We start from the raw sequence: 13,028 nt of genomic DNA, 5'->3' as shown, positions 1-13,028 counted from the left end.
TTTTGGAGTTATTCTAGGTGGCAATAGTTAGAAACTCACCCGGTATATTATGTCCTCTACAGTAAAAAATTTTTGTGCGCTGCATCAAAAAACTTCATCAAAAATGATCAAATTATATTCCAGGAGGAAAAGGATGCAAAAATTACACAAACCGTATATCCACATCTGCCAAAATCATCACTTGAAAATGAAATATGGTCACCCTAGAGGTGATGCGCATGAAATAAAAAGAGCTATCAATAAGATGGGCATCTTAGCTCATATTACACTGACCAAGGACTATCAACAGTAACCAATATTTCTCAAATCTGCAACAGTTTGGAGAATATTCATAGGATCAAAGTATACAGATCTGGTAGAGAACTTTACACAATTAAGGCCTTCACCTCAACTAGCATGGAAAAATCATCTACTAACTATAATTTGTGACTTCATCGCATATGCAATGAACAATGTGACCTCGGTACACTCGGAGTTGAACAAAGGGTGTACCACAACAGAAGAAAATTGTAGGAATCGGTGTAGACAGAATACACTGGGCAATTGGGTGGTGGAATAACATGAAAAAAATGCATCTTCCCAGGCTTTCAGTGTGTGGAAACAGACCAACTTGAAGAATTGGGTAGTGAAAAGTACTTTGTTCAGATCTTCAACTGAAATGTATTTTTTACAGAAGACTGTGTAACTGCAAAACAAAAACTGCCAATTTATTAACAAAACATTAGAGCCCTCTGCAGCAAGATATAAGAACTCATAACCAAAGTCTATGAGCCACAAGGTATAGATTATGCCTATGTTCTGTCCTTTAGTGAACACTATATTAATTCTGGTATTGAAAAACTTGTGATAAATAATTACTACTTAGCTAGATCAATCTGTAGAAAATATAAAGGAAAAGGTGGTGCTGGCATCTGAGTAAAAAACAATGTGAAATGCAGAGCATATGATGTGCAGAATTATTGTTTGGAACAACATTTGGAAGTGTGCCGTAGAAATGTCTTAAATTAATTCTCTTGTACAGTAGCAACAGATGGAACCTAAAAAATCTGATGTCCACATTTAACATTGTTTCTATAGTTACACTAATTACTAGAATAACCTCATCTACAAGCACACTAATTCATAGACCAGACCAAAATTGGTGATACAATTACCAGACAAGTTCTGAATGGTCTCCCTGATGGGCAAATACTCACTATTAACAGTTAAGTATGTATGAGAATGAAAGTGACCCCGACTAGAAATTAGCTAGGATAATTCATGATGAAACTATCCAGACTTTTAAATCATATCTCCAAGGCATAGAGTGGAGATCTGTTTATAATTTAAATAATGCTAAGTTCAAGCACAATCTTTTCAGTAATGAGGTGACACTGATATTTGAAAGCATCTTCCCAAAAAGGATATGTAAGACCGAAACCAAAAAACTCACCAGAAAGCCCTAGACAACCACTGCTATTAAGATTTCATGCAAAAGAAAACAAAAGCTGTATGTCACCTCAAAAAATTCAGACAACCTTAGTTGGTGTGATGAATGGCAGTTAGCCCTAAATGTGGAAAAATGTAAGTTGACACAGATGAGTAACAATATCAAACCTGTAAAGCTCGGATACAGTATGTTCAACTTGATACAGTCAAGTGGTTTAAATATCTGGGTGTAATGCTGCAAAGCAATATGAGATGGAATGAGCATGTGAAAACTGTTGTAGGGAAGGCAAATGGTTGACTTTGCTTCATTGGGAGAACTTTAGGAAAGTGGTTTACCTGCAAAGAAAACCTCATATAGGTTGCTAGTGTGACCTACTCTTGAGTACTGCTTAAGTGTTTGGGATCCATAACAGGTCAGATTGAAGGAAGACATCAAATCAACTCAGAGGCAGGCTGCTAGACTTGCTACCGGTAGGTTCAAACAACACGTAAGTGCTATGGAGATGCTTTGGAAACTCAAATGGGAATTACTGGAGGGAAGACGATGCACTTTTTGAGAAACACTATTCAGAAACTTTAGAGAACCAGCATTTGAAGCTGACTACCAAACTATTCTGCTGCCACCAACATACAATGCGCATAAGGACCCTGAAGATAATACGAGAAATCAGGGCTCTTATAGAGGCATATAGACAGTCATTTTTCCCTCACTCTGTTTGCGAGTGGAACAGGACAGGAAATGACAATTGGTGGTACAGGGTACCCTCTGCCACACACCATATGGTGGCTTGCGGCCCTCCACCACACACCATTTGGTGGCTTGCAGAGTTACCTATGTAGATGAAGTTAAATCACTATAAGAAATATTCTAAAATAATAAGTAAGGTTATTCAGAAGTAAAAAAAATTGTAAATAGGTTCCAAAATTAATAAATATAGTAACAAAATCAAAACTGTAGGGGTGTGGTAAGGAGTGAGACTGGTGAAAATTTCCCCAGTAGGACTCAAAACACTGTTCTCTGAAGGTAGACTAGTTCGTAATCAAGAGAGTGTGGCAAATTTTTTTATGGGCTCTTTTTAAATATTGTTGGGGAAACAGAACATAGTAACTCCTTACAAAAGGCCATAAAAATAGTGAAAGACCATTTCCCTAATTATTTAGAGCAGATAGGTATAGCCTCTATAACCATACAGGAAGTAAGGAACTTCAATTTCTTTAAGAAGTGAAAATTCTGCTGGTGGCAACAATATTTCCAGCAAACTGCTAAATACTACAGCAATACATTCAGTAAAGTCCCAGTTCACCTATCCAATGTCTTTATACAAGGATAGTCAATCATCTAAAAACTTTCCAGTAATCAGCAAAAACCATTTTGGATTCAGAGAAGGTATCTCCACAACCAAAGCCATATTTTCATTTACCAATAACATTCTGGAATGCCCTGACTAGAAGACATTGTCTGTTGGCATATTTTGTGACCTGTCTGGGGCCTTTGACTGTGTCAATCACAGAATACTTATAGAAAAAGCATGCCACTATGGAATCTGAGGACAAATGGGCAACTGGCTCAAATCCTATCCATGGTACAGACAACAGAAAATAGTGTTAGATGGTAGCAATATGCAGATAGAAGAGGTAGAGTTCCACTGGGGGACAGAACATAAAGAGTTCCACAAGGTTTTGTCCTGGGTTCCCTGCTATTTCTCATGTACAGTAAAACCCTATACTTACATTCCTCTATTTTATGTTTTCCCACTTTTAATGATCATTTTCGTCAGTCCCAACAGAAGTCCTATTCTCTAAATACACTACTTTCCCATGTTACAAATTTCCCACATATTAAGTTTTCTTTGATATTATCATGACCTTTAACATTGAATTTCACACAGAGCTCTGCAAGAAATGCATCATATTCCTGCTCAAAATCAGCCTTGGAGCAAAGCAGTAAACACACTGTATATGCAAAGTTACTAATCACATAATGTAGCATTAGCATGGTAAGCAAGATTTTCATTGTCAGTGTGTTTGGTCATGGCCACCTGTATTAAAGGTTTGCAATGTATGGAATGGTGGGAAGGTATATTGAGTCACTGCCTCAATGATAAGCACAGATCTGATGAGAGTGACTCTAATAGCAACCTTCCTTCCACTCACTATGGTGTATTACAACAGCTTTAATTTAACTTCATAGTCATTTGTATGAATAAACACTGCTTTTGAAAATGGCTTTCATGAATCATTGTTACTGCTGTGTGAAATACACTATTCCATACTAGGTGTATAGTATTTGGCTGGTACAACCTAATGGCAGACATGAGCATTCCTCCTCAAGATGCTAAGTAATATGAAGACAGTTTCCACCCTCTGTATCACCCAGTACGTCCCAGAACTGAGTGACCTCCTAGTAAGCAACAAGATGTAGATTTCGTGGCTATTGTTCTCTGCCTGTAAAGATTGCCAGTTTTGTCGTTTAAATCACAATTGTGTTGCAACTTTCATTTACTACAATTTTATAATGATTATCAGTAAGAAGTCTGACATTGGAACATGAATATCTTTTTAACGTGGTTTCATGGAAGACTTTTGCTTTCGTGTTTTGTTTACACTACCAAGCATGATTGATATGTGCGTGTTTGTGTGTGCCAGTACACAGACACTGCCTTTCTGATTATCACGAAGGCACTGGCCGAGTGCTCACACCCACACAAATATGCGTTTCCATCATTTACATTGTTTTAATTTCATAATTTGAACAATATAAAGAGACTGAAAATAAGAGGAATTTATTCATTTTCACTCCATTTTCACTCACTGTGTTTCCTGTGCCCTCCTTTATCTTACACTTTCCTGCACTTTACACTTTTTTGGGTCAGTCCACTGAAAAGTGTAAAAAGGAGAGTTTTACTGTATATTAATGACCCACTTCTGTTCCCAAACAAAGCAAGTATTGCGACAGACAGTTAAAACATCCACCAACCTAAATGCCAATCAAATACTCGCAGATGTTCTGAATTGGTTCACAGCAAATTCTCAGTCAAAAAACCTCTGAAAAACTAATTACATTTATTTCCATTCTGATCACGAAAGCCCACAGGAAATAAACTTTGCACATGAGAGCGAGCATATACAGAGGGTACACTGTTCAAAATTCTTAGGCATCCATATAGACAACAAGCTCAAGTGGAAACACCACATGCACCAAACCATGAAAAGGCTAAGCTCAGCAACATTTGCTATCCAGATAATTGCCAAAACTGGGGACATCAATGACTCAAAATCTACCAAATTTGGCTACTTTCATTCAAACACTTATGTGTCATGGAATAATCTTTGGGCCAATTCACCACTGTAGAAAAAAGTTTTTGCACCTCAGAAAACGGTCATCCAAATTTTGTGTGGAGTGTTTCCAAGAACATCATGTCATAATGTTTTCAAGCAAATAGGGATACAAACCACTACCCCACAATATCTCTTTCAATCACGAGATGAGATGCTTCCAGTCCTTCTCAGTATGAAATGAACAAGTCATACCATCATCGTAACACAAGAGGGAAATGTTACATACACTGTGACTTGATAAATTTGTCTAGGGTGCAAAAAGGTGTAAAGTACACAAGCACAAAAAGCATAAATGCACTGCCAAGTAATATTAAATGTCTATGAGGTAACAATATATTATTTAAAAGTAAGGTAAAGGAGTTCTTGCTTCAAAAAAAGTTTATATTCTCTAGATGCATTCTTTAGCAAAGATATTTAACATTATTTTCCCTGTAATTCTGTGTATACCTTCTGTAATGTATCTTGCTGCTTTAATTACATTAATTTGTGTTCTGCAAGTTAGGAGATGGCCTTTTTTCACTTAATAAAGAACTGTTTAGATAATATCTGGAAATTGTATCTTAATCTCTGTTTGTGAGTATAATTAGAACTTAATGATTGTGCTTTTCTATTACTATTATTTTCTAATTTTTATTCTAAATCTTTGTTTGTGTTCCTTAATGATACAAACATAATAATGAATTACATTTTTTAATTCTTGAGATGGTTTGTCTAAGATGAATTAATTGTTTAATTTTTTCTTTATTTTTTTTCTCAACTGGCTGAACAGTTGGTTATTATTTTCATTTGTTTTATTATTCAAAATCCTGTAAAAATTATTTTTATTCATGATTTTCTTTTGATGATAAGTACTTTCTCAACATCTATGTGTTACTACGCAGAAATAGATCCATGGAAACATACCGCAATAAATAAAAGACAGCTTATGTGTTTTGATTTTGGTAGAAAGAGGAACCCATAATTTTCTGCCAAAAATATGAAAGGAATGCCTTTGGATAAGGCACAACAGTTACTTAGTTATAGCTTTTAAGTGGATTATCAAGCCCTCATGTCTTTCCATGCAATTTATAGAGATTACAACCTTAAATAAACGAATATAATTTTAATGGTTGCTGGGATAGATACAGCATATTTCAAATTTCCACATACCTGTTAACATAAAATGAAAAAGCAAACTGATGCTGCACAGTGTAACTACTCTGTCTAACTACCAGTTACACAAAAAAATTATATATGAAAATTAGCGAATGGGATTTAAAATCTTGAAATCATTTGAATAAGAATATCATAACAGTGGTTTTGGGTACATCATTTTCTGTCCTCCGATCTAGTTTTCTGAATAATGAGTTACCAATATCTTAGTTTGCTGAATAATGAGTTACCAATATCTTATACTGTGACTGCATACTAACCTTAATCAGTTTCATTACACTTTCAACTATATACAGTGCTGATATTAGAGCTGCAAATATTTCCTCGGTGAATCTTGTGAAGAGCTTTACCATAACACTTCCTTCAAAGGCAACAACGACCAATGCAATGACTGTTAGCCAGAATCCAATATATACCCTCACTGTGAGGAATTCAAGGCCATTTGTCTCACAGAACTGTTGAAAAATTAATAATGTATTATTCAAAAATGAATTATTTGAATGTGAAGAAAACAATTTTGATAATAAATACCATTTTTGTGGAAAAGATGAAAGATTATTACATTTCAATGCACAGATGACAGTTACATCAAAATGACTTGCACAGTGGAAGAAATTGTACTTTTAGGGTAAATTGTTTTAGAATATTGCGTCTTTCAGAACACTATTGTAAACTTCAACTTATTTCCATATATTAATATTTACTGTATAAAAAGGAAAATAGTATGTAGAAAATTATTAATTTCACAAAGAGACAAACCACTTGTGTAGGACTTGGCTTCAGCAGGTGCAACTCATGGTACAGTTCATACAAAAAACATAAAAATAAATAACAGCACTCCTGGCTTACAGAATAATAGTCTCCCTCCTCATGGAAAAAAAGAGTAAATGCGTCGAGTAGTTTGGGCAGAGAAGAGAAGAGGAGGAAATATCACAAAGGATAAGCAAATGAAGCAGAGGCATCGGATGTCACTCAGTAAGACAGCAGGCAAGAGGATACTCCTACAAAATCCCTCTTAAACAAGGATCTAAATGACTTTCCACACTCTCCCCTCTTTCCAAATAAATTCCTCTTTTCTCTCCATGAAGACAGACTTAACAGTTCTGCAAACTATGACAGCCAAATTTAACTCAATTGTAATGGGAATTGCATCTCTCAAAGATGAGTACTAGCCAGCCTGTCTGTCTCTTTGAGAATTTAATTACTGATGTTTACTGTATGGTTTCCCGAAGTTCTTCCCAAAACATATGACTGCTCTGGTACTTCCGCCTTGGTGTCTCCCACCACTCTCAAATCATCAACAAACAACACTGCTGTCATCCTCTCTCCTATTTCACTTACCACTTGTAGCCACCCTGTATTATCTTCTCTCATTCTTAGTGCCATATGCTTTCTCTCATTCCAGTACATTTCTCCCATGCTCATGGTGATGTTCCAGAAAGCTGTTTTGCTGCAAGTATGAAATCTACTGTGCATCTGACTGGCCTGAAACCATGCTATTCTTCTCTCAGCTGCTTTTCCACCATTCTCCAGCACATTTTCAAACGTTTTCACTCAGTGTCACATAAGAGTAATGACCCTAAAGTTTTTTAAAAAATTCTTTGAGCTTTCCATTTCCCAGCCATGCAGAGTCCTCATTACCATACAATCAATACATCCTTGCCTCTTCTGCTGCTCTGGCGATTTCTACATTTAGTTCATCCAACTACAGTGCCGCTCCTCCTTTCATGTTCTTTAATGCCTCCATCCACTTCTATCTATATTAGATCATTTGCCATTTTTGGTTCACCTTTTCTCTCTTTCATATTTTTGCCTTCTTCCAATACTCAGCAAATCATCAAAATATGCACTCCACAGTTCTCTGAGGTCATACTCCTCCTCTACTTCTTTCCTGTAAACTATTCTTACATTCTCTGAAATTCTTTATTTATTTCTGATTGTTCCATGGAATATTTTCTTATTTCCTTTGGTATTCTGTTCCACCATTAACGGCCATTTTTCCACCCACTCTCTCTTTTACTCACTTACCACTTTTAGTGACTTCTTCTTTCCCACTTTATGTTGCTCCTTTGCCTCTATTGTCCTATGTTGAATCCATACTCAAAATGACATACTTTTACTTAAATATACTTCTTTAGCTTCAGAATTCCAGAAATAAGGTGTTTCCTTGTACCTCATCCTTTACCACTTCTTCCACACACTCCTTTACCATGAGCTCTTAGAACTCCACAATTCTTCCGTAGTTTGTAGCTCACCCAGCAGGAATTTGTTTCTTATCTTCCGCTCATATTGTTCTCCTAACTATGCTTCTTTTACTTTCCAGGCTCTTAGTCACCTCTATTGATCCTCTGTTTCTTTTCTCTCCTTCATGTCTCTGATATACATAGGGTAACATCCAATATGCATTACCAAGTCGTTGGTGGTATTACATTCATATATGCTATGTTTCTCATCATTACCTCTCTTGCTAACATAAAAGCGACTATCAACTTCTCAAGCTGTGCAAGAGTATAGCCTAAAATGTAATGGAAAGAAGTGTGAACAGGTGGACACAACATGGAAAAAGGACGGACATGTAGTAAACATGAGACTGGGCGGGGAGCTGCTGGAAATGAGGAAGGTTCCAGATGCCTGTGTAGCATAATGCATGAAAATAGGAGAAATGACAAATAGATAAGTAAAAGTGCAAGGCAAGTTAACAGCTTTAAGAAGAATTTGGGAGGAATGATATGGAATACAGAAGTTACCCAGAAAAGTAAAAGGTGGTATACAAGACATATCACCAAGAATTGCGACTCTAAGCTTTAAAGCAAAGAATAAAACCTATGCAATAATAAATTCTCATGCCCCAACAAATGAAAAAAATTGTCTAACAAAAACAAAGGAAGAGGTAGATAAATTTTGGGACCTTCTAGAACAAACTGTGAACAGAGTAAATAAAAAGAATGTAAAAATCTTATTGGGAGATTTCAATGCTCAGTTGGGAAAAGAAAGGAAATATAAAGATATAATCGGAAAATGGAGTCCACATAAATTTACAAACAAAAACAGTCAAAGACTTGTAGAACTCTGCAGAGAACACAACCTTATATCTAAATCAACATACTTTAAGAGGAAGCAAAGTAAACTTAAAACATGGAAACATCCAGACTGGAGGAAGGGCGAGTGGCAGCTAGACCATGTCTGTATGGACAAAAATTTTCATAAGGAGATCCACAATGTTAAAGTACTGAGAGGAGTAGACACAGGCTCAGACCATTATATGGTTAAAATTAAAATCAAATTCACACCGTTAAAGAAGAGGACCGGAAAATCTAATAAAATAAAAAGGAGGTTTGACCCACATCAGCTAATTAAAAATAATAAGTACCAACAAATAACACAAACCATCAAATTAACAGATTATCTAGAACAACTAGTGCCTAATCTTAAAAAAGAAGCAGAGAATCTAGCTCCCTTGAACCCACGAAGGAAACATGCATGGTGGACATCAGAATGTGACAAATTCCATGAAGATAGACACCAAGCATGGCTAAAATTTCAAACACATAAAACTGAAGAAAATGCCATCAACCTAAAAAATGAAAGAAAAAAATTCACTCAAAATATTAGAAGAATCAAGAGAGGATTTCATAAAGATATTATAAAGTCTATAGAAGGTAATTATCATAAAACCAACTCCAGAAACTACTACAAAATCTTTGGGAAACAACTACAACAATATGAGGCCCCTACACTAGTACTGAAAGATGAAGATGGAAGAATGACACACAGTAACAAGGAAAATGCAGAAATCATGGCAAAAGCATTTTACAAACTTCTGAATTGCGAGGAACCCAAAGAAACCTTACAAATCAACATAAATACCCCAATAAAAACCAAACCTAACAAACTAGACCCTCCAACTTTCCAAGAAGTAGAAGAAATTCTTAAAGAACAAAAAAATTATAAGGCATGTGGAGAAGATCAGGTTTTTGTTGAAATGTGGAAATATGCAAGTGACACAGTCTAGACCTCCTTACACATGGCTCTAACAAAAATTTGGGTAACAGAACAATTTCCCGAACATTGGACCACAGCTATCATCCACCCACTATACAAAAAGGGAGATAAGAGCAACCCAGACAACTACAGAGGAATCTCTCTCCTAGATTGCACATATAAAATTCTATCCAAGATCTTATATGAAAGAATCAAGGAGCAATTAGAACAGGAGCTAGGGGAATATCAGGGAGGTTTCAGACCATGGAGAAGCTGTGCAGAGCAGATAATTAGTTTAAAATTGATTATGGCATACTACAAAAAACGGAACAAACCTCTGGCAATAACATTTGTAGATTTTAAGAAGGCATATGAGTGTCTCCACAGACCTTCAGTATTAAAATTTTTAAGAAATCTAGGACTCCATCCAAAACTAATTAAAATAATACAACTCACTCTAACCAACACCAAATCAAAAGTGAACTTTAGAGGAGAAATTTCGGAACCATTCCTCATAAAAACAGGCTTAAGACAAGGTGACTGCCTATCACCATTACTTTTCAACTGTGCACTGGAATACATAATGAGAGAATGGTACAAGGACAATCCAAAGAGGATAAGAATTGGAAGTGCAAAAGATGATATTAGCTTAAACTGCTTGGGATTCGCTGATGATCTTGCTCTCCTAGCCAACACCTTTCAAGAAGCCAGGCAACAAGTGAAATCACTACAAGAAATAGCAGAGAAAGTAGGCCTTAGAATATCATTTGAAAAAACGGAGATTATGCTAGCTGATCCACCACTTGCAAACAAAATTACAATAGGAGAACAGGAAATCAAAATTGTTGATAAATTTAAATATTTAGGCAAAATAATAACATACAATCTAAATGAGAAGCCATCATGGCAAAATAGAATAAAAAAACTGAACTATGCAAATTACATTACCAAAACTACATACAACAAAAAAAGCCTATCTAAAGATGCAAAATTAAAACACTATAAAACAGTTACACAACCAGAAATAACGTATGCAGCTGAAACTATCTTCAAAACAACTAATACAGCAGAAATTGACAGAATACTAAAAATAGAAAGAAGAATAATTAGGACATGTATAAATAAACAGTATAAAATAAATGGACATTGGAGAATAGCATCAAATGAAACAGTATATAAGAAAATAGAACCAGTCATGAGCACAATCAGGAAGAAACGCATCTCATTCTTTGGACATCTGATGAGAACTCCAGAAAACAGAGTTAGTAAAAAAATAATACAAAAATTGTGGAATAGCAAGAGCGACATTAAATGGATCACAGAAATTAAGGAAGATATAAAAGAACTTCAAATTACAGTAGATGACCTAAAAAACAAGACAGAGAAAACCAGAATACTGCAAGACCCGCAAACCAGACTACAAATGAAAATCAATAAAAGGAGTACAGGAAGAGTTGTCTCCGATGAAGAAAGAAAGAAAATATCTGAAAGAATGAAGAAATATTGGGCAGACAGAAGAGCAAAACACCTTTCATATAAGAATAGCCTCTAATAATTATATTACCTAAATATATTAAGTTATTGTCGAACCAAATTGTATCCATGTGTAACAACTTGTTTAGAAATTTGTATTTTTGACTACAGTGGTCCAATGAAGGCCATAAAATAAATAATAAATAATAATAATAATAATAATAATACAAGACATATTATGTGGCAACTGTCTTATTTGCAGCAGAAACCTGGATCATGAAAACAAGAGGAAAAAGTAAGATAGAAGCAAACGAAATAAAGCTCTTGACAAGTTTAACAGATGTAACAAAAACAGAAAAGATGAGAAATAAAAGTGTTAGGGAGATAAAACATATGACACCCATGCAAGATAAGATCGGGATATGGGCATGTGAAGAGAATGGACGAAAGGAGGGTACCCAACTATGAAGTCACAAGAGATGGTGGTAGAAGGCATGATACCAATGGGAAGGTCAAGAGACAAGCTGCTAAAAGGAGCTGAAGAAAGCATTCGGTAGAGAGGAGAAGATTTGGCATGAATAATGACAGAAAAGTGGTGAGAAAGCTAAAGAAGATGGTGAGATTTGTACTCCATGCAGACCTTACTAGTGACAGGAAACTGTACAACAGGACAATGACTGTATCAACAGAAGACACTAGGAGAACTTGTATGTCAATTAGAACTTGTTACTGGCGGGAAACTGTAAACGATGAAAGTGACTGTATGCCTTCATAATCAAGGGATGATCAAAAAGTTTCCATTCAAAGGCCGTACAGTCCATAATCAGTATGCCAATCAGGCAAAATGACCTTGAGCATTGAAGCAATCATCTCACCGACACACCAGGTTGAGATACCTGTTTGGTAAAACACCGTGTCCTACTGCGTGAAGAACTCCATAGCTGTCTGTTGCACATCCTCACCTAACAGGAATTGTTAGCTCTTCAAGGCCCCTTTAAGGGACTGAAGGTGTGATAATTACATGGGGAGTGCATGGTACTACAGGGTGGTGCTTCAGCGTCTCCCAGTTGAGTTGGCATAACTTCTGTGTTATAATGTTTGCAATATGGGGATGTGCATTACCAGGAAGCAGCAGCACCCCTTTTGGGGTCGAAGGAGGGGGAGGGGGGGGGTTTCAACAGACATGCTGCCCCCTAGACATTCTTCATTCTCCAATGGATGCCTACCAGTGAAACTTCCTGGCAGATTAAAACTGTGTGCCGGACCGAGACTCGAACTCGGGACCTTTGCCTTTCGCGGGCAAGTGCTCTACCAACTGAGCTACCCAAGCACAACTCACGCCCCGTCCTCACAGCTTTACTTCTGCCAGTACCTCTTCTCCTACCTTCCAAACTTTACAGAAGCTCTCCTGTGAACCTTGCAGAACTAGCACTCCTAAAAGAAAGAATATCCTTTCTTCCAGGAGTGCTAGTTCTGCAAGGTTCATAGGAGAGCTTCTGTAAAGTTTGGAAGGTGGGAGAAGAGGTACTGGCAGAAGTAAAGCTGTGAGGACAGGGCGTGAGTTGTGCTTGGGTATCTCAGTTGGTAGAGCACTTGCCTGCGAAAGGCAAAGATCCTTTCTTTCAGGAGTGCTAGTTCTGCAAGGTTCACAGGAG

General features: G+C 36.5%; 1 protein-coding gene across 4 annotated transcripts in view; it reads right to left on the bottom strand.

Moving 5' to 3' along the window:
- LOC126480907 (band 3 anion transport protein) overlaps window positions 1-13,028 on the bottom strand; it is a 603,907-nt gene that overhangs the window by 79,952 nt on the left and 510,927 nt on the right. For all 4 annotated transcript variants that reach the window (XM_050104308.1, XM_050104310.1, XM_050104309.1 and 1 more), the window contains one exon: window positions 6,180-6,374. In XM_050104308.1, coding sequence (XP_049960265.1) covers window positions 6,180-6,374 — 195 coding nt within the window. The remainder of the gene's footprint in view (window positions 1-6,179; window positions 6,375-13,028) is intronic.

This window comes from Schistocerca serialis, chromosome 5 (assembly GCF_023864345.2).
Source record: "Schistocerca serialis cubense isolate TAMUIC-IGC-003099 chromosome 5, iqSchSeri2.2, whole genome shotgun sequence".
NCBI lineage: Eukaryota > Metazoa > Arthropoda > Insecta > Orthoptera > Acrididae > Schistocerca > Schistocerca serialis.
The sequence above is the reverse complement of the archived record's forward strand: the minus strand, read 5'-3'. Positions and strand labels throughout refer to the sequence as shown.